At 38.5% G+C, this 23,318-nt stretch overlaps 1 protein-coding gene across 12 annotated transcripts in view; it reads right to left on the reverse strand.

The window, feature by feature from the left end:
* TSC22D1 (TSC22 domain family member 1) overlaps window positions 1–23,318 on the reverse strand; it is a 94,085-nt gene that overhangs the window by 41,475 nt on the left and 29,292 nt on the right. The window contains exons 2-3 of one of the 12 annotated variants that reach the window (XR_003990230.1): window positions 13,562–13,822; window positions 10,439–12,577 (exon numbers count right to left, since the gene is read on the reverse strand). The exons of 2 other annotated variants lie outside the window; for them this stretch is intronic. Coding sequence is in view for 5 of the 10 variants with exons in the window: in XM_030477374.1 (XP_030333234.1) it covers window positions 13,726–13,822 (97 nt within the window). In the remaining 5 variants the exon portion in view is untranslated. Of the gene's footprint in view, window positions 1–10,438; window positions 13,823–14,172; window positions 14,946–20,146; window positions 20,678–20,954; window positions 21,038–23,318 lie in introns of those variants that run through there. 9 more of the 12 variants (XR_003990229.1, XR_003990231.1, XR_003990232.1 and 6 more) reach the window with 9 other exon arrangements.

A 23,318-nucleotide genomic window follows, 5' to 3' on the forward strand; every position in this document is an offset into this window, starting at 1 on the left:
CCATACAGCCATATCCTTAGGTTACACCAGACATTCCCAACATAAACTGTCTTTTTTTTGTTCGATCCTTTCCTCCTCATTATTGATTCCTCACCTGTACTATTACAAGGGAAGCTGTGGCATTGCTGTTAGCACCCTGCAGTTCAACACACATCATCAGTGCAAAGAATTACACACAAGAGGATATACAACAAATTTAAGCCATTTTTGTGCAAGCACTGACCTGTTAGCATAGTCTGTGAAGTTTCTACGACAAAGAACATATCTTTTCTGCGTTGAACATCAGAGAGGAAGCTTCAGTTTGCTTGTAAAGTCAACACTACAACAGCTGGGGCAGCAGGAGGAAGAAGTGGCAAGGAGGATGTCATACCCACCAAGTGGAAGTGGGGAGCCAAAACAAAAGAATATTGCTACTCTCTTAAAAAGGAGAAAACATCCCAAAACCCTCCAAAGCAACGCTCTTAAAATTTTAAAGCATACAGCTAACAATAAGAATTAGAAGCAGACAGAGCAAGGCTGGTGAGAAAGGACACAACTGCTTACCTCTCCAGCCCTACAATGTCTACTTAACATGCACTGCGTAAGCAAAAACATGTTCCCAGTAGAAAAATCAATTTAAATAATCTCTTCCTCAGGGTAAATAGTTTTATGAAACAATACTCATTTAATATTTATACAATGACAGTACCTGGCATCATACAGGCCTGAAGTCTCTGTGGGTAACTAACTACATATCAACTCTTGTCTTCATGCTAAAATATAAAGTATTCTGGAGACTACATCCCTGAATTTTTCCAGGGAGAGCTGGGGAATACAGGAGGAAGTGGTATAAGGCAGACCAATCCTTTTAAATACATTACATATGCTTACTCAGAACAGTCATAGGTTTTAAAATCGTATTTAAGAGCCACATTACTTTTCAATATAACAATAAGAGAAACGAAACAAAGCACACACACCATCCGTGTCACTGGAGAACTACTCACATACTGATATAGTGGTATAATTTTAGTATTAGAACACAATAGTGTCAAATTTGTACTGGTTTTAATTCCATTACCAAAGTAACAAGCTGGACCAGATTTAACACTAAGTCCGGGCACGTTCAATTCTGCTAGAATGTGGCTATCGCAGTGATAACAGCATGAAGGCATGGAAAGAGGCCTTTCAAGAAGTTATCTTTAGATACATGTAACAGCTATATATGGCCTAAAATTCTCAGAAGGAAATATTACAGAAAGACTTCAGAGAATTCCATCAATTTCAATCTTGCTGATCAGAGAAACATGAATTTAAAAATCCTCAGCCAAATTGTTACAACTTCACCACTCAGGTTACAGAGGAAACGATTAACTTAACATCACCAAGTGTCTATTAAACTTACATCAACATTATTTTAACTATTCTTTGTGCAGATCCTCTTTCCATGTAAAATCACGAGTGCAGTACTTCGTTCAAAGTATACATATGATGGAAGGAAAACAAAAGTCTTTAAGGCTCAGCAAAGACCATTTCCTATTCTCACTTACACTTTCAGTCCTATTTCAGAAGGTGCGCAAACAAGACTTCAGTACATCAGTAAATTTTGGTTCCTTTATTGTAACAACTAATCTGCTAAGAACAACTTTTATTTGGTCTACATAACATCAAAATAAGCTCTAGAAAAAGGATTGGTAGAAAACAAGAATTCCAGCCTCAGATTTATGTTAGCCCCATTAAAAAGTTACAACCAAGCTGTGTAAGATGTTAAGTCATGCATCTGTACAAGCAGAAATCACTTATTTCTGCATGTGAAGCACCATCTGCAAGCAATAAACTTCTCTATCTTGTTCTGGCCTCCAGGAACGTGAATAATGGCCTCTCACACAAAAGTTACACAGCTGGAGGGGGTGCCAAGATAAACCTGGAATACTTGTGTTTACTGTACAAAGTCCTAGACAATTGTTAAGAGTTCCCATGAATAGCCTCTCCTGGAAGCCTGCATCTCAGTTCTCCCTGCACGTGTCCTAAACTACACCACCTATTCTGACAAGCTGTAACAAAGAGGTTTAGTATAACTCAAAAGGCGCCAACACGCCCCAGGAAGAGAGCCCCCAGACCTCCTGGTGAGATGTCAGAACAGACCCTCTTAACAGCACTCACAGGATTGCTGCTTAACAGAGTGTATGGAGAAAAAGCAGTGCCCTATGCACTGTCATCTTCCAACCAACAGTGATGTCAAATAAGCACATGTTAGGAGACAGAAGGTATCCCATAATTTGCAAGACAAACACAACAGGCAACTGTATCTACCAGAAATACTGACATACCCTTCAAGGGCACATCAGCTCACAGAGCATAAATTGAGACAAAGATTCCTCAAAGCTAAGAGACCACAAGTCGGTAAGAGAGTGAGATAGCACCTGTCTGTCCATAAGGACCACGTCATCTCTGAAAATTCAGGAGCCACCTCCCAGGGAGGCTACAATGCAGTGACAGATCCTCTGTTAATGCCATATAGACTCCTCATGCCTTCCCCACAAACGCGAAATTAAAGTGGTATTAATGAATCCTCTTGAGCTCTTAAAGACCTTTCTGTGAAAAATTTTTTATAGATGGCCTCAGAACTCAAAAGCATCTCCTCAAAACAGAAGTCTGTGGTTGATGCTCTGGTAAATACAACACAAAAGTAAGAGAGCCACTTCAGCGTTTGGATCTGCTTTTCAAGCAAAAGGATTTCAATAGAGGTTTCTTCCTTCCAGTGGGACCTTTGGTCTTATATACTGCTATGGTTGTGACTGAGAAATGCTCGAGTCCACCACATCCGAGTTTAGACAGTACTGAAAAGTTAAGCTGCAGGTCATGTTATTTCATTACCATTTCTAGAGGACACAATTCTCACCTTCCTCAAGCCCTAGCCCACTTTATTCCATGTTTCAGCGAGACAGCACTCAGGCACTAAGCCATAGGCGTGGCAAAGCCACCCCTTGATAAGTATATCTAGTGTTGTTTTGTAACACAAGGAAATCCCTTCTAAAAAAACCCACATTCACAAATACTTGCCCTGAACAATGCTTGTACACTCTTCATATTCATTTATGACCTCCATCTTTAAGCTAGTAAAGTATCTGTTCTTCATCACTGCAATAGCTACCACAGATTCAGCACCTTATTTCTTTAAACTTCACACTTAAAGATTGAGAACTAAAATCACCAAACACCACAAATGGTTTAAAAATGCATGCTGCTTACATAAGCCAACTCTGTTACTCAAAATGCAAATCAGCAACCACCAAAACCATGTTAATACTTTACTTAAAAATGAAAGTATTAACTGACTTAATGCCTTATTAATCAGTCTGAGCTCAGCATTTAAACCTCACTGCCCTTACAGGGCAAGAGCATTCAGGTCAAGTCAAAAAGCAGCCTACAGGACTAAGAGATGGCAAAAAAAAGCTTCCTACAGCCCTACCTAGTGACAGAGGAGCACCACTGACCGATCACTGCTTCTCATGGGGCCAAAACCATTTAATTACACATTAGCGTGGAATCATCAATAACCAGATAAATGCAGTATAATAATATTGGTTTGGAAGGCTGAGGAAAGGTTATTTTAATGCTCTTATCAATTTAATTATTAGATGTTGGGTCTGATGGACTTCCAAGTCAAAAGGAAGATATTTGGGTTTTTAGATGCTGGGTTTGATGGACTTCAAAGGAGGATATTCGAGTCCCCAAAGCTGTTTGCAAAAGTGATATTCTGCACCAACACACTACATCTATCTATAGAAATACACAGACATATCTCTATATCTATTTATACAGATATAGACAGATATAGACATGTAATCTTGCTTGCACAGAAAAATATACCTGATACTCCAACAGGCTTTTACAGGCTGTGGGAGTTTGGAGTTGATATAAAATCATGCTTTTAACTTACTGAGCACTTAAGAAGATACCAAGAGTAATTAAAGGCTTTGAAGCCGTAGAAAATAATATCCTCTCTCACTGAATGTCCTCACTTCAAAAATAGTCATCTGCATCCTTAACCCAACCTCCTTATAACCAGCCTTCCGTGGAATCCTCACAGAACTCGTTATCTTAGGCAATCACATTAGTTGCTTTAGTTTGAGCTTATTTTGGGTTTAGCTTTCATTTTAAAGGTCAGTATGAGCGTATAGTGCCATGAAGAAGCTCTTTAAGATATCAGAATATGACATTTTTTTCCACCCTTCAATATAAATGTCATGTAATACACAGTACCACCTCCAAAACTCTTCTTCAGTGTAAAAAAATACACAACAGTGCTATTTAACTACAGATCCTTTATAACCCGACATATACATATTTGTGTATATATACACACACCCCCACACAGATAATACTTATGGGTTGGAAAGATACTATTTTGATTTCTTCTATAGACAAGAGCATAAGATTTTATATAAAACACTAAATATACATTTAGTTCCCTTACCTGCAAGAATGCTTTAACTTACCAAGAGGCTAACACGAACTCACAACTGAAGCTGTCACTAACAGCAGAGGAAAAAAAAAAAAAACCAACATAACTTCTAAATGTTTAACTAAAACCAATAATCTTTCTACTACCTTTACGGGATGAAAACACTACTACAAACCCAGCCAAAAACAAAAGAGGTCAGTGTGCTAAATCAGACAGGAACTAGGCAACAGGGGCAGAGTGCTTATTAACAGTAGGTGGTCTTCACTAGCAAAGCCTCACAGGACCCACAAGTATGAATCATTCCTTTCTAAAACAACCCAATCTGTGGGGTGAAAACCACCCCAACCTAAAACAGGGTAGAATCCCCAGTCTTTGAAGGTAATTATTTTCGTGTCATGTTAAAAAGAAACACTACCATCTATTATATTGTACTCTATACCGTAGGTCTGGAAACTCTACCTTAGTGGGGTTTTTATCTTACAATCCTTGTATGACAGCCTCTGCTTAAGCTGGAAGTTGGAGGGAATAGTTTTCAACTTTGGGTGCAAATGAGGAAATTCAAGTTCATTTGGGGTGTAGATAAAATCCCTTGCCTTAAAAACCAAACTAATTAATGTTTGTGCTGAAATACCATCCATGGGTCTCATTTAATAAGCAAAGCCTGCTTTCTTGGCAGCAAGAGAAAAAAGGGGGGGCGGGGGGGGGAGAGGGAGAGAACAACATCCTGCATCATTTCATACAGACTAAACTGAAGTTTAGATTTGAGGGTGGAGGTGGAAACAGCATTCATAGCACATTACAGTCACTATAATCCTGTATTTCGATACAGATCAAAGCTTTTTTTAAGTATCAATATTAGTGTATTTAATAAATCAGATTATGGATCACTTGAAAGCAATGAATTTTCCAGGTTTATCTAACCTGCAAGGATTCTCTGATGCTTGGGGGGAGTTTGCTGAGTAAATAAACTCTCTTCATTGTGCCAGAAATTAAAGAGGCAACACAGGAGTGAAGAAGCGGGAAAGAAATATGGGAGCCTGGCAGTTCTACTGCATTTGCTTTTAGCTGGAACAGAAGAGAGTTCCTTCAGGCAAGAAGAACACCTGCCTTGCAGAAGGCCAGTCACTACGTGATTTACTCCAGTGCAGTCCACAAAAAAAATGTTCCAAGAAGTTTCCCAAGAATAACTGAGTACCACATGCCAATCAAACTAGTGAGACCATTCACGGAACCAAGGCTTTGCACAGTGTGGTTCTCAAATATCTCCCATCTACAATTCTGCGCTCTGTGCAAAGAACAAGATATGAACAGCCAGTCAAGTCATAATATCTTGCACATACTTCAGTATTTACGTAAAGGCAGAAAGGAGTCTCTCTATAAAATGCACTGAATCACAGAGCAGCCAGATTTTGAAACAGTAGGTGCTCCAAGGAGGACACAAAACAGATGGTAGATCAGGGTGACACAACATGGCAATATAAACCATTCACTGCTGAAGTGTAAAGGCAAGCGAAGATCTGAGATTTCTCTCATCCATTCATACATGGTGTTAAAGCCCTTAGAAAAAGTTGTAAGGAATGGGCAAGGAGCCCAGCCCTTTGATCATTATTAGACTGCCACCAACACTACAACTTTTAAGTCTTTAAGGAGGCAGAAAATTAATTCAAAATAGTAACTTAAGTTCAACTACAAGCAGGAATTTGGGTGTTAAGATTACCTGGAAAGACAAGCAAAACGCCCTGCAGCTGAAGTACTGTCATATTAGAAGCACTGGTTTGACTGCTGTATTGGATTCTTCCAAGCAATATGTATTTTTGAAAAGCAATGTGAGGACTGACACAGAGACAAAAGTTTCCTTGATTTTTTCTTAAACAGTTGTTCTCTGAACAAACCTGATATTACTGTTCCTCTTCCTCATTTGCAAAACTGCTTTATTCAAAAAACAGTCCTGAGCTAGTTACAAAAGAAGTATTACAGAGACCCGGCTAATGTACTCCTTCAACAGGAATAGACTGGAAAAGTGTCCAAAGCAGATGCAAGGGAAGAACAGATTAAAGGGAAAAAAAAAAACCCAAAACAACAAAACCAAACAAGCAACAAAAAAAACCACAAACCAAAAAAATCAATAAAATTTAGCATTAATACAAGAGAACAGATACTTAAAAGATTTATCACCCACACAAGTAAAAAGAGAACAAAAATGTCAATACAGAAATCACTTCTTGGAATACTCCTCACCATAATACATAACAGAAGAAAGCATTATTGTTCCCTAAAACACTCAAAATAATTTAATCATTTCATCAGCTGCTTTGTAAATACTGTTTTAAAAACATCAGAGATCAGTTAAGCAACATATGAAAAACATCAGTTGCATTCTAGGATACTACAGAGGTAAAACTGAGAAGAAATTAACACATGAAGAGCTAAGAAGTTACTATAGCACATTCTCACTTTTCCAACTACTCTTAATTTATTAGGAAAGGAAAAAAATTCTTTCTGTAAATGTCCCTGTTCTGATGTCCCTATCAATTTTTTAACCTATTTCTATTTTCAACTAGATCCAATGGAAGGTTACAGCTTCCAAAGATACACAATCTCTTCAAAAGTTACCTAAAAACAAATGGGCAAGTCCAAGAGCCCTTCTAACCTGTCTCTACTTTTCCCTTAAAAAAATCTGCAGCATTAACTCAACTGTTTTAGTCACCATTAGGTGCTAAACATAACCAGTGCCCAAGGCACAAAGCAGCTTCAAATCAGCGCTTATACTTTATTAGACACCAGAGAACCTAACCACTCCAGCTTACAGATCTAGAGAGTCCAGCCTTTACTAGTGGCATTGCTTATTGGGGTGGGGGGAGGCAAAGCTCAGCTGCTACAAGTGATTTTCTGTCAAGTCTACTGCCTATTAAGGGAGAGTTCCTACATTTCCTGGCTGCTTGTTAAGTACGCTTCCTCAGCTGCTCCAGTATCCAGCTCAGCCACAATTTCTCTGTAGTCCTGAAGTCACCCAGGAACATCCCATCTGCACACAGTTGTGCTGAAGTCAGCTGTTCATTTACTCACACGTGCTGCAGCCTGATTTCATCTCTCCATCATTTATACGCTCCTCATGGATTTTGCAAATTAATTTTTCATGCTGTCTCATCTAATGCAAAGTGCTCCCAGAGATCAGGAAGACTATTTTTTTTTTTTTTTTTTTTAGAGTATTTCACATTTCACTATTCTGGAAAGTTCTAACCTGCATGCTAGCAGCACGCGTGTGAAAATTCCCCTGAAATGCTTGCATGATAGGGATACTTTCCCAAGTCACAGTCTACATATGTTCAAGGTAATTTCCACCGTTTTCCAGAGATTCATGTTTCACATTCACATGACACTACACTTACACTCCACATTAAGCAGTATTTCCTAGCTTTCCATAATACCCTCCCTCACTCATACATGTCCTGATATACAACTGTAGGACAACATAACAAATGAGAACAGAATTAAAGTTCTACCTTAAGGAGCTGAGATTTCCTGATTTTATGCCTTAAGCCTTCCCTTAGCTATAGAGAATGAAGCTTTGGACAAACAGGTAAGTATCTGTTACTTGTCAGTAATTTCTGCAGAGCAACTTTGGTAGTCCAGTCTTTCCATTCTTCCTGTAGCCCCACACACAGAGTACAGAACAATGTATTTCACCTTGTTTCCTACCACAAGAAGCAAAAGGTTTGCAAGCTTATGCTGCCTAGGAAATTAAACCAATTTTAACCAAAGTAATAAAGAATAGATAAGCTGAAGAATATACCATCATATTTTTACTAGTATTAAGACTATGAAAATATCTCCCCTTTATCATACAGCATCTCTATAGCGCTGTTTGATGAGTCTTTTTCACTTTTCACCGAAAAAGCTGAAATCAAAGTGGGAGACAGGCAATTTACCCAAATGCCATGCCAGTAATTCAAAAGATTATGTAAAGTGATACTAATTTCTAAAGAGTGCTTCTCCTGATTAGCAGCTTACATTTGCTGGCAATCTGTCTGCATTATTATTATCACAATTTTAACGTGGGCTCCAAATGAGGTAATTCCACCTGATGAATAAACCTCAGTTCCAAGTCAGCACAAAGCTATATTTTGGGGAAAATCTATCTAAATCACATTTCAATCTTCAACAGTCAATTATGATCACAAATATATTATAACCATAAAAATCTTGTTATTTGTTCAAACACTATTTACTTCACGATTGCTATCTTTACCTGAATTTGACAAGAGGGGATCAGATATGGTAAGGCTGAAATTGTTGAAGAAGCTACTAAGAAAACTACTCAAATCACATGCATCTCTGTGGTATCTTACAACCATCCACCGGGATAAATAAAATTGTTTTGCCCCGTAAAATTAATACCCATTTGTGAAAGATTTCTTCACTTACTGTCCTGTAACAGAAGCCTAAACCCCACAGATTTTCCTGACCTCCATAAAGCAAGAAACATCAGTTTCTACCAGGGAGAAAGAAAAGGAAAGCCACCCCTGTACAAGGAAATGAAACAATACAGGACTGTATTCACAGAATTACAGAATGGTTTGTTAAAGGTTAATGGTTGTTAAAGGTCATTCAGTTCCAACCCCCTGCCACAGGCAGGGACACCTTCCACTAAACCAGGTTGCTCCAAGCCCCATCCAACCTGGCCTCGAACACTGCCAGGGATGGGGCAGCCACAGCTTCTCTGGGCAAAACAGTATGAGAACAGGAATTTTATAGTCTTAAAAAAAAAAAAAAAAAAATAAATTATCAAACCATCAAGGAAGCGTCACTGTCATCAGTAAATACCATTCTGACAACCCAGTTTAAGTAGCAAAACCCAACAATTCCTGAAACAACCCACCAACTCACCTCATGTTGCTGATACCAATTTATGAACCTGGCTCAGGAGCTGGGCAGCCACCAATTCTTCATAAAGTCCATGCAAGAAATAAAACTGCAGGGGTTCAACCATCTGTTACCATTGCTTTCAAAAGAATACCTTTTTCCAGTTTTCAATTAAAACCACTTTTCTAAACTAACACCTAAAATCCCATTCATTCTTTCAGGGACCAATAACAGAGGTCTGGCAAACAGAGGTATCAATCTTTCTTCAATCAAAAAAAAAAAAAAAAAGAAAAAAAGGAGCTGAAAAAGGATTTTTGTCAGTGCTACCTGGTTAAATCCCAATGCCCTGCAAACAGGAATGGAGAAACGGAATCCACCTTACAGCACACCACTGCTGATGGAACCAGTATGGCTTTCAGAAGTTGATGGAAAACTGTTACCCCTCTTCCTCACTGTAAAAGCAAGGGAACATAAACACCCCAGAACCTTTGCTCTTTGTTCTCATTTCTCATTTATAAAATCAACATTGTTTTCTGGTTTACAAAAGGGACGCATTTTTTGACACATTTCCCTCCCTTAACCTATTCTAAACTGACAAAGCATCTCTCTCACAAGTGACAGATTTACCTCTGCCTGAAGAAAAACTTCAGCACGATTTTCCCCCAAATTTCCTGACCTCTACAGAATACCTCCTCACTCTCAAGGCATCCCGTAACAGAGAAAGAGTTGCAACATAAACCACAGAGAGTGGATAGAAGGTGGAAAGAAGAAAGCAAGTCTTTCAGGTTAAACAAGATAGCTCTTCTGGGACAGGAAAAAGGGAGCTGTCAACAGCCAGGATTTTACTGCCTGGCTATGAAACAACTAGGAGGAGCTGGCATCTGCTCAAGAAGATGTAAAGGATTACATGAAGTAAGTTAGGTAGCTCAAATGCTCAAGGAATCTTAAAGGGAATAGAAAGAGGAAAAATAGTAACGCTGTCTGTTTTATGAAATTTTGTTAGTACTGGGGATTAAAAACCTCTAAAATCATAGTGGTTTTCCATGTTTCCTGGCATTCTGGAGTCAGTCAGAAAAGTCAGTCAATGTTCATACAATTATGTTAAGTACAATATAAACAAGAAGAAAATGGTTTCAGACATCTTTATTTTTTAATAACACAAAGGCAGGAGTTATTGCTCTAGAGATTTATCAAGAACCCAGGATTCCAGCTGCAGAACTCAGAGAATGATAGTAACACGCTAACACAATGGTAATAGACAAGAAGTATCAAAATACTGACTGTAGAACAGCAATAGGCTTTTTGGCTTGTTTGGGGTTCTTTTCCTTGTTGTGATGCGGGGGTTAAAGTCATTTTAGCAACTGAGACAATAACATTAGGAACAGTTCTCAGTGCTCCTGTTAAGTACTTGATGGTCTTAAATCACCTTATTCTACAGAACAAAATGATCAACAACTGTGGCTGAGGCAAGTATGTCTTTTAAGGAAGGCACAAAAAGATACCAGACTTTAAATGGGCGAGAAGTTAGAAAAACAGGTATTTTCAACTAAAAGCACTGCTGGCACAGATCTCTCCCACAGACAGCAGTATTCATTTCTGAGACTCACATATCTCCAGCTTCTAACTTCTAGATCATTCATGTTCAGCACACAATCCATGTCTATACCTGTAACAACTACTCAGTTTTAAGGTCATCACAAACATATTTCCACATATTAAAAAAGAAGTACTGAATTTGATACATGAAAGTGATTTCTCTTTAAACTTCAAAGTTCACAAGTGTTACTGTGGTTGCATAGTTTAACACATACATCTGACTATCAGTTTGCTAAAAATACCAGGTTATAAATTTAGCATTTTACTCAATAACCACAGAAGCAGCAAGACAAAGAAGTTGGATATTCACAGGGAACAAAAAAAAAAAAGGGTATTAAAAAGCCATCCAACAGAGCCCAAATTTCAGAAAGTCCAGTGAAAATGGCTCACTACATAAGTATGTACTTAAACGGCACCATCTGAACAATTATTTTTAGAATGTACTAAGACTGCAGCGCATTCCAGCGTAGTAAGAAGTCACAACTGCCATGAAGCAGTAGCCTCAGGGCTATGTTAAGACTGCTCAACAATTTAAATAGGCTGGTGAATTTAATGAAAGATCTAGGCATTAGTTAAAAAACAATGTTTTGTGGTAACTGATTTAGGAAATTAATTGGATTCAAGCACAAGCATCTGACTAGTTTACTCCAACTGCCAGAAGCAGAAAACAGGAAAACAAAAGTGCTCTTTACCTCCTCTCAGAGGGTCCAGTTCACCCTCCTGCCACCTCTTCTCACACTCAGCTTCAGAACAAAGCTTTCCCCTTTCCTAATCTGAACATTAAAAGTCAGTCCTGTTCTTCAAAACTAATTTCCTATGGCAAAAAGAACAAAAAGTACACACGCATGCGTGTGTGTGTTGCTCACTACTGCCAAACATAAGGTTTTTATTTGAGATCTTGCAAGACCGTTAGACTAAAGAATCCCTTGGAGGCGGCAAATTAAAAGCTTTCTGCTTTCTAACAAATAGCTTTTCACTCTTAAAGCAAAATCTAAATTTTTTCCACCTTCACAGCCCTCGACACTTTCAACATACCTTCTCTGGACACAAACCCACAGGAAACCTCAGAAGATGCAGTACTTCCCATATTGCCCATTATGTCATTTTTGGCTCACTTATTTTTAAGTAAACTTGGAGAGTTCGAGGCCTAATTAAATACCATTTTCACAAGAAGCTTTATTAGTATTATTTCTAATAATTTAAATGGACTGTAAGTAGAAAAGGCTTTACAGATATAACACTCTGAACCACAGCAGAACCCTGCTTCACAGATTCATAGGGCATCTCCTACGTAGGAGACAGCTTGATCTGACCACATTAGACCTGTAAACTCTTAAACTTGGATTTACTGACTGGATCTTCACATAGGAAGATGCCAGGTTTAAGTTTTATAAAAGACATTTTTATGACATGGTAACAGAAGGACCGTGGAAGGCCAAACAAATCTCCTAAGGAATGATGCATTAGAAGTAATTTTCTGCCTAGGCCTCCATTTCTGGGGCGGCTCTGTGTGATGGAAAAAGGAGTCATTTCTTTCCCAATCCCATTTTTGTCAGGAGATCCTGCTTAAGGAAGGCCAAGATCCAAACCCAGTCATCTTCCAGCAACATAAATGGCTCTCAAGATCTTCTGCTGAAGGCTTGTGGTGCAGTATAAAGGTTAGAAGGTGTCCTGAAGCAATTTGGAGGGAATGAAGAGGGAGAGAAGAGTCACAAGATGCACCAAAGTAATAATGCATGTAACATAGTTCCAAATGACTTCAATTCAGCATGAAAGAGGAACTGGTAAAAACTCGTTAGAATCTCACTGTCAGTTTTCAAGTGATTCCTTTTGCTAAAAATCAAAAGGAAATTTCGAATAAACTTCCTGTGCCAGCAATGACATAGCTGGAGAAAGAAAGGTCTGACTGTGGGCTACCGACGTTTGCAAGGAAGAGGCTGTTGCTCTGCACAGCAATGAAGCAAGAAAGGCAGAATTTACCTGAGCTGATTCTACTGATTCCCCTTCTAGGGGCCTGAGGGATTGCTGATCATGTGGGTTAGCAGCACATCCCCTTTAATCAGGGTGTTTGAGTCTATTCATATGGACAAAGAAACAGGACTTAACCCAACAGCCATAGGCTCCCCTGAAGCAAGAACGCCTTTACATGTTTAGACCTGGGGAACATTTTCCGTGCTGGGAATCAAGCTGGATTTCAAACCCATTTGGCAGCCTCCACCTTTTTGCACATTCAAACCTAGCACTGGTGTGAAGAGACAGGGAGGAGATGAAACCTGTGTGGCTAAGGGCCATATACAATCGCTGGGCTTACCTTGGCCCCAGCCACCATTTTCTGCTCTTGACTTTGTTTCCTGTCTAGAAAAGGGTCAGACAAAGAATGTCATTAGTCCTTCAAAGAACTGAAGTACAAATATGACCCACAGACAGGAAGCTTATACAGAGGCATAAAACCCATTCTTTCCAAGTGCTCAGGATATGTTTTTCTCCTCTCTCTCCCCCACGTCTTCTCATTAAACTGCTCACACTCTTTCCCTCTCTCAGCCTAGAAAAGTGGAAGACAACATCAACAGGAAAAAAAAAAAAAAGCATAGAGAAACAGCATAAAGTCCATCCTTGGCACCTGAGTGGATGGTGGTTCAAAGGGGCCCTACCTACCTGCAACCCTGTTGTTTGCTTCAAAGAACTCTGTTTGCCCAAGGAAAAAGAGACGAGCAAATCCTGGAAGCAGATCCTTCCCCAAAGGAAGTTTCTTTCTGAGTCTGCAACCTGGAGCTTTTGCTTGAGACTCAGTCCTCTGAGCGGATTCTTTCTTCAAACTCTCACACTGGTTCTTTACTTTTGTGGGCAGCTGGAAAAAGAATGAAGCCGTAGGCTGAGGCAGGGACTCCATACTTCCAGGATAGGGAGGCAGAAAGACTGGAGGGGAAGGAAAAGTGCTAGTTGGTAACTTCTTGAATAATGATCTGCATTCCCTCATTTCCTGCCACACAGAGACATACACATAGTCACTGCAGTAGGGGAGGATGACAAGAGATGAGTACTAGACATGCAGTTTTTTCATGCTCTGATGCCAAGAAAATAAAAAAACAAAGTGTTGAGCTGTGAACTTTCAAGACTTTTAAGACATCTACCAATAGATGAGATCAATCGTAAGATGTTTTGTCCAGAAAGTTCTCTCAGTTTGTTACATGTAAGGGGGGGGGGGGGGGGGAAATGAAGTGCTCATTTCTTCCGGGGGGGGGTGGGGGGGTGGGGAATTTCAAATCTCTCCTCTGTTCACTTTGCCTTAAGTGAATTAAAAATGGCATCTACTGGAATGCAGTGAACGTCTCCCCGTAATCTCTTTAAGAAGAAATGATCATACTTACCTGAATGTTTCCCTTACAATGACTTCCTAATCCCACCCTCAACTTCTCTGCAAAGGCCTTACTCCAATTTCAGGTCTTCTACTCTAGTCGAAAAATCAGATCCATCAAACACTGACAGCAGTTTAATGCTCTTGTGACAACCTCTGACCTAACCTAGGTACATTATCATTGCTGTGGAAGCTAAAACCTACCCAAGTTCCTGGATCAAGTTGTTGGAATATTTCTTTTTCCTAGATGATCCTAGGAGTTAACTGTCATTACTTGAACAACGAAAATCTAATGCGTAAGAGCTGAAATTTTCTTCATAGATCCTGAAAGCCAATAGATTCCTGTGAAATTTTATCAGTAGCATGGAGCCAACATGCAACGAAACAGAACTACAAGTCACTGGACCTAAAACACAATTATATGCATAGCCTCTCATGTACGTGTTTACTTGTTATTACCCCCTGCAATACCTTACGCACAACAGCAGCAGTGGCTAGTGTTTGCATGCAGGGTAGCTGTTGAGCTGTATGCCTCATATGAGGCACTATCATTTTGCCTTCATTGCTCTGAAGACACCAAGTAGAGTATGATCCAATAGCATGTTCCTCATTATGCAATTTCTCTCAATTCATTTGGAGGCAATTTTGGTGGGGTTTCTTCATCCTCTCCTTTAGAGCACAGACCTAAACAAAATAGCTTTATATGGTTAGGTATCTTGCATGTCTTTTAATTATCAGCTTTCCCCTCCTCAAAACCAACTTTTCTTCATTGTGATCCAAATAATAAAAGGAGACGTTGGGGGGGAAAAAAGCTAGGTTCTGTCATTAAAACCACAGCAATAATAATTTTCTTTAACTGCATCTTTAATTTCTGCTGTTAGAGTAGCAGGCAGGAAAATTTCCTTTTTTTTCTCCCCCCCCTAAACAGGTGATAGATAAAGCCTCCAAGGACAGAACCTATTATCCTACAGTAATTAAAACAGAAAAATCAGCAAGTTTCTCCCAAAGAAACTGCTTGGACATGCAGAAAGATACTCTGCTTCTTGGTTCCTCTGGGGACACTGAATATGGTGACAGTGCCTCAATCTAAGGTAAGAGGTTTTGCTCTAAATAGCAAGACTATTTTATAGAAATAATCGGATTATTTGTCTTAATGGAATTCCATGACTTTCCAACAACATGAGACCTTTCAATTTGATGAAACATTGCCTTTTTGATTCAGATCAACTTTTAAAGGTTAAAGAAAGGTCGAAGAGTCAGGTTCAGTCTCTTCATCCCACATGCACGTTTTTGTGAAGGAAGATCTTCCTGTTTGGAAAGAATTAACTGACCAACACACATACAAATGTATTTGGCCAACAGATGTCTCCAGGATGTTGTTTATATTCCCCTCTTCTAGTAAGGTAGAGGATAAATGATAAAAAGAAGAGAAAATATTATAAACAGAACATGTTCAATGCAAATTTCTACTGCTCTGTACTTGCTGGCTAAGAAACTATCCTAAAATGAGAGTATAATTAAAAGCGCATTTCTTCTTAACATTCTCATGTGAATAGAAGGTTCTTCCTACCAGATAACTTGCAGTATCTCGAATCTCAGGAACTAACACTTGTAACTTACAATTCATAACTACAATGCCATATACAGCATTATAGGTTTAATTTCAGGTGATATGTTGAAGCCTACAAACACCACTAACACTTCCAAAGTCAATATTCTTTTCCAGCTCAAAGCAATAGAAGGTATCGGAGCAAATGAACCAAGATGAAGCAGCATAACCCAGCAGCATGATCTGTAATATCAAGATAAGGCTGCCTTTGAGAAATCCTCTTTCACCAGGGAAAGATCCTATTCACTGGAAAAAAGTCTCCAGATCACCTACTGAAGTTTCTAGGGTGTAGAAAAGAGGTTACCTGGTCTTATTCCATTCATGTAGCAGTTCAGGAGAAGAGACAAAGATCCAATGTAAAATTGTAAGGAAAAAAAAAACCAAAACATAATGACTTTGTCTATTGGTATCTTCCTCATGGAAACAGCTGAACAACAAAACAGTTTCTGAAAGATCAATCTGAAACATCCTGTTAGGAATAACGTGTTTTTAAATTCCTTCCCTTACATCAAGGTCACGGTGTCGCTCCTTTTTCAAGAAAGGGAGAGCCCTTTACTTGTAATTTTTACCCTTTCATACATCTATCTTCCCTTAAAAAGACTTGTCTTGAACTCTGAAGAAAGAGGTTAGTAATTTTTGGGTTCTAGCTATCAAAAATACTAGCTTGATTGATTCCTATACACAGATATGTATTTCAGGCTGAAACAACTACATCCTTCTGCATTCTCAGATGAGAAATGCTAATAAATACTCCTTTACTTTTCTTTTAAATCTTTAGAATAGCAAAGAGGTCTAGAATAGATCTTCTAAAGTACCCAAATCCCTCTTACAGGAAAAGTTTCTTGTTGCCTCCCATCAATCAGCAGACATGATTTATGCTACCGAGATGGGATGTTGGGCCAGCTTAAGGAGCTGAATATACAACAGCTCTTCTTAGTCACTGAATTGTAGAGTTTGCCGATTTACCTCAAGTGCAGGCTATGATGACATTCTTCTAGTTGGAGCAGGTAGAAATTATGGCTGTGATGACACAAGAGCAACGTATGTTGATGATCTTCAGCTATAGATGAAGTCAGGAAAGGCACTGGTAGTTCTGTTTGTGAGCACACAGAAGACAGTAAGGAATCCTGTAACCTGTTCTCATCTCCTTCGGGCAAATAAACAAATCTCCGCAATGTCTTTTCACAGTGACCCGAGTGCTGGGAGGAAAACTCCCTTTAGTGCTTTCTTCTGCCTTCCTTCTCTATATAGTAGGTTTCATGACCACTAATTCAAAAGCCAGTGAGAATAGCAATCCCTGTTCTTCTGCATCAGTAAGCAGAAGCTCAATAGCCAGTAAATGAAAGTTTAAACAACTGCAAATTCTACATAATGCCATCAGCAAAAACCTGAATCTATGTAATTGGTAAGTGGTATAGAATATAAGCAACAATACTTTTTTTTATTTCTAACACTGCAGCTCTAACAGCTACAGGATCCAACTGAAAGAACATGGAAACAAAATGCAAGCTGCCACTGCAGATTCAAGTTACCTGCAGCTAGATCAATTGTTTCTCTACCCAAACTGAAAATTTCAAGCATCATGCAGCTATTTTAAAGTGCAACTAGCCATATGGAATATGTGTACTTCCTAAAATAAAACTGGTTCTAGGTAAGTAGTTGTCCTGCTGCCAGTAGTCATACCTCTAAAAACACGTGCAGGCTGCAAACCCACTGCAGGATCTCTGCACCAGCATCCAGTTGAACTGTTTATCAAAATAAACATTGCAAGAACAACAGATTTTAGTAAAGTTTCTTTCTCCTGCAAACTAGCACCAACATGACATGCACATTACAATATCAATAGGAGTGATGTAAGGCTGACTTCAAATTCCACACTACCAACACTGTGAAAAAAAAATTAGTTTCCCAAAACTTCCTGAGTTTGTTTTTTCGTTTTTTTTGGGGGGAGGGGGGTGTGAAAGGGAGGAGAGGACTTGACAGGATACGAGGGAAGAAGTCACTGAGCATTCACTTCATATTAGGAAAAACTTCTTTACTACGAGGGCAGTGAGGCCCTGGCACAGGTTGCCCAGAGAAGCTGTGCCTGCCCCATCCCTGGCAGTGCTCAAGGCCAGATTGGACGGGGCTTGGAGCAACCTGCTCTAGTGCAAGGTGTCCCTGCCCATGGCAGGGGGTTGGAACTGAATGAGCTTTAAGGTCTCTTCCAACCCAAACTATTCAATGAGTCTGTGATTACAACAGCTATACCAGACCATGTTACCAAGTCTCAAGATGCACAAAAGGCATCAAAATCATTGATCAAAGTGTTGATTTTAAAAGATTAAGTTTCATACAACCCATCATTAAAAGCTAAAGTTGCAGACAAACAGAATGGCAGGAATCTTGACTTCCTGAATTTCAGAATTTTTTCTAAAGTATTTGGCCTCTCTCCAGAAATGTTTTGTGCTCAACTTCTTTAAAGGCCTGTGAAAAACCAGAGAGGGCCATGGCATTGTCTGGATTATCAGACAAGGTGTCAGACAGTACCTGCTTGAGACTGGCATATGCACCAGTCCCTGAAAGACCCTTCCTAGGAGTGGTAAAAAGCTATGGCTTTTCTGAACTCGGCATGACAGAGAATTCCAAAATTGTATATAGCTGTCACAGCAACGCACACTTGAGAAACACAGCCAGTATTTCTTGGCACATACACAACAGCAGGAAAACACATGGGGTATAAAATTAAATAAAATTGAATATAATAAAATTTATTATAGACAACACTACCTTGTAAAAATAATTCCCATTAATAGGTGCATCAATTTCATAAAATTAAAGAAATGGGTGTATTTGTTAAACAATGTTATAATTATTTTTTCATTTTTAAAACTTCACATTGCAAGCAGATTTTTAAATGTCTTTATTAACATGCTTTCTGATTGTGTCAGCTTTGTATGCCAAGTACACTTGAGAGCAAACCTTTTTCTGGCCTAGCTAAACCACACTTTAAATCACATTAACAGACTTTACTGGCACTAATATACATTTCTGTCATAAAGACAGACCTTCATTCAACCTTAAGAGAAATTCTATGCTTCTGGGCAGAGTACATGAGCTAATATTTAAAAAAAGTCAATGTTTTTAAGACATCATACAATTGGTTTGCTTTTGTTGTTTGCTTTTTTCCTCGTTAAGAAAGTCTACTACAGCAAAGGTTACAGTATTTATGTATACCTTGAACCTACTTGAAGTACATAAAATCTGTAGTTTCTTAACAGTGTCTATACTTTCCTTTTTAGCTCTTAATGCACGGCTTGCCTATTTAATTCCATCATTTACATGCAATTAGCTTTCATAAATTTCTCACAGAATTCTTTTTAAAGCATCATTTTTCTTACCAAGTTCTCAATCTTCACATAATTCCTACACTTCTCTGGTCAAGGTCTTTCAACCAGTTTATATGCAGAACCTGGAAGCTGAGATACTGCACATAAACAGTGTTAAGAGGAGTGATTCCAGTACTGTTCAACTGCCACACCAGACTGGATGCCTGTGATTTGGGGGGTTTTGCAGAGGTTGGATTGAGAGCCAAACCACATTTTCAGTTGAGAACAGCTCAAAGCTTTTTCCTGTAGGTTTTGACCCTTGACCATCTCCTTCATGACTTTCCCCCTGGTGTCTGGGACCTCTGGCAAACTCAAATACAGTAAAAATGACTGTTTCATGCAATAGTTACTCATATTTACTTATATCTATTTAATATTACTTAGTATTTTACTTATATCTATTTAATAGATAAATTTTAGTGAAGGGCAACACAGATAACTGGAACATAACAGCTAAACAAATTAGTTGCCTTTTTAAAGTCAGCAGTTTAAAGAAGTTCTGCTTCGGAAAGTACTCAAAACATGCATTTCAGAATTGAGCACTTCATGTTATTTTCCATATGAAATACTAATTTCTTTTGTTAAGTGAACTTCCTGACTCTAGAGCTTACAAATTTAGCATCCAACCCAACCAAAAGGCTTGATCCTTTCCTCATTTTCAGTAGTAATAAGAACTCTACAGCTAAAACTGGACTGAGTTTTCTAGTAACTGTCACCACCAAGACACAAAGGGATATCAAATGCTATTGTAAGCTGTTAGTTCTCCAGCACCAAGAAGCATGTAATGTAACTAAAGCTTATTTTTGTCTTAACACAAACTAGTGACAGTGGAGAGAGAAACCAATTCAGACTTGAAATTTGCAAATGATGTGCAAGCAAACCATGATACCTCTGCTGCCTCTTAGGTTCAAGATTCAAGTTTTGTACAAATCGGGTACAGTCGGTTATGTTTTAGATTAGAATTACATTTTTTTATTTTTACCTACTAGGTGTTAACAGTACATGGAAAAACACATTCTAGATTCTCTCGTACTGCTTTCAGCACACTAAATACGCTGTCTTTCATTAGTTAATTAAAGGCTTTCTGAAGATTTGCTGACTTGATTTTTCTTGCTGGACTAGTGCCTCAAATTCAGCCATATTTTACAGTATCAAATTAAAACTGTGTCATTCAACTTGGAGTAAGACCACCACAAGTTTCATTATAAAAATTCTCACAAGTCAGGTGAGGTGAAGGCCATTTGAAATACAACATTTGCCTCTGCTTAGGTAGAACTGTTTGCATTGAGTTGTCCCTATATCTTCTCGCCATGCAAGCACCTTCGCACCTACCTGCTTTGATCAGCCAGAACTCGCAGCTTTTGTGCTAGACACAATTAACTTTGGCAGTGCCTCTTCACAGGCATACCAGTGTGCAGTGTTTGACTGTCATTCTGTATCTGTTGAAATATTAGCACTTGGTTTAGGCGGCATGCAAGAAGAAGCAAACAGTATTAAGTAATACATAAAAAAAAATACATATGCAAACACATAAAGCTCTATTTCTAGCCTAGGCTTACTGCTTTCACAAAGTTATTCAGAGCAGGGAAAAAGACAGACATCAAACATCCATACCAAAACAGAAACTTACCCCACTGACTGATCTGGGTTGGCGAGTGTTTAACCATACACTGAACCTCACAGGACCCTCTTTCCTTCATTTGAGTCAAGACTTCATTGACAAAAATAAACACAATCCAGGGCAGATAAAAAAGAGCTTCCCACAAACTCAGGCAAACACAGAAGAAAATATGAACCCGCTTGAAAAAAACCACCATTTGAACCATTACTGAACACTTCTGTGATTAGTAGCTACAACACACACAGTTTCATTTGAAGCAAGTCTGACAACAACGCACACTAGAGATACTCTTGACACTACTCTCTTTTAGCATGAAATGAGTCGCCTGATCTCAGATTTCTGTGCCAAAACGTAAAGGCCAGTATTTTCTCAAAACAGGTGTTATATTTAATAAAATGCTTCTGCCTGTAAGTTCGGAAGATCAGCTCTCCTACAAAAGACCGGCAAGGCCCATTTCTTTCCTTCACATCTTCTTTTTAAGGCAAGACTCTAAAATTAGTTTGCAGCAGAATCAAGGGAGTTTTGCATTCAGGTTCTCAGGCTTTAGCTGTATATTATATGCAAACTTGTATTTTCTACTTAATGGCTTTCTAGCTGCCAAGAAAAAAAAAAAAAAAAAAGGTTAAAAACCCCCTCGCAAGCATTCCATGCTGCCATTACTTCTACATGCTAAAAAGCCTGCATCAGAAAACTACCTTACACACTCGTAAGTCAAACTCCACCTTCCAGTTTACTGAAATGCACAAGGAAAGCATACCACACATGACACAGTCAACAAAGAAAACTGCAATGCAAATGCCTGATCAAGTGAAAGACCTTAGTTGTTGGTTGGAATATATCCAAAATCCATTCTCTAGAGGCTGCAGAGTTAAGAATTACATTATGTAGAATTCAACTGAGAATAAGCCTGTATTTAAGCATAGGTATTCTTCCAAATAGCTATTTCTCCAAGTTTAAAATTATTCTTAATTCATAGTTTAATACGTGCATAACTGAAATCCCCATAAGCATTTTACAGACTAGACCAGAGTTTAATACTGCATAACTGCTTTTTTTTCCTCCTGCTTTTTTACTGGACAAGCATTATATTGAGTATTACTTCATGTATATAATTTCACATGTGAACATCAAGTAATTTTCTGTTCTTTTATTTCTTAACTACGTTTATTGGAGACTTCAGTCCAACAGAAAAATTCTGCACACAGAACTGCCAACTTCATGCTTTGAGTTGTGACTTACTGTAACAGTCGGCTATTCCTAGCCTGGCCAATCTTTTAATGTTCTTTTTCCAAGTCATCAGGGAATTGCCATTTACCCGTCAAGTTCTTTCACTCTATTTTATAAAGTAAAGCATGCATATATATTTAAGCAGCCTGCATGACAGAAGAATCATGTATGGTACCCAATAAAATGCATTCTAATGGTAGTTGCATAGGCAACTGCAAGTTGTTGGAAAGAAGTTATAGGAAGTATTTGGGTGAACACTACGGCACACTGCAATACAGCATTGAAACATTTCTCCCCTCTACGTGAATTGAATGCAGGTTTCTGAAATATAGAATATTCAAGATTATGTTGGTCAAAAGTTTGCTTTTCCAGCAATGTATTTTAATGGTATAATTCAATATTTTCATTAATTATTTTCCTTTCTTGTACATTTAAAATACATACACAGAAAAAAGGGGTGCGGTAGGAAAACCCGAAAGCACTAAAAATACCAACAGTCTCTCATTACTGCAGTCAAGTAATAATTTGCTTTTGTACTTAACTACAATTCATTATGAAAACATGCAATGAAATATTTGCATTTAACAAAACTATATGGAAGATGCTTCCCATCTCCAAAGTGGGAACAGAGAGCACTGGAGGGAAAAGGACATGGGGAAGTGCATACTCCACAACTCCAGTGGAATCACCTAAGTACCTGCTAGCAGCATGTACGTTGGCAGACTGTTCTCAAAGAGCCAATCATTTAACCATGATAACCTTGGCCTCTAAGGAAATGAATCATTAACTGGCCCATACAGATTTTTGAGCTCCACTGTATCTAGAGCTCAAAATAATACTGAGTATAGACTGAAAAAAAACGTGCAAACATACGATGAATCTTTAACTGCAACTTAATACATAGCGGTAAAAGACATTATTGAGAAAGCGTAAGTATTTTACAAGGAAAGTAAGGAAACAAAATGTAAATCTTCGCATTCTTGTCACTACAGGCAACCACTTCATGTAATCTTTCCTCAGCAATTCCCCAGCATGCATTAACACCACACAGATTCCTTCCCTCCTCTTTACCACTTAAATCAGAGGAAATGGTTATTCTGAGCAGTGCCCTAAATGTTAATGTAAAAAAAAAAAAAAAAAAGAAGAAAAAAGCCTACTTAGCAGCTAGCAATCAGAGAAGTCAGTATCATCTGACTACAATATTCTCCATCAATCTTAAGGCAAGTTTAAAC

Source organism: Strigops habroptila, chromosome 2 (genome assembly GCF_004027225.2).
Source record: "Strigops habroptila isolate Jane chromosome 2, bStrHab1.2.pri, whole genome shotgun sequence".
Classification (NCBI taxonomy): domain Eukaryota; kingdom Metazoa; phylum Chordata; class Aves; order Psittaciformes; family Psittacidae; genus Strigops; species Strigops habroptila.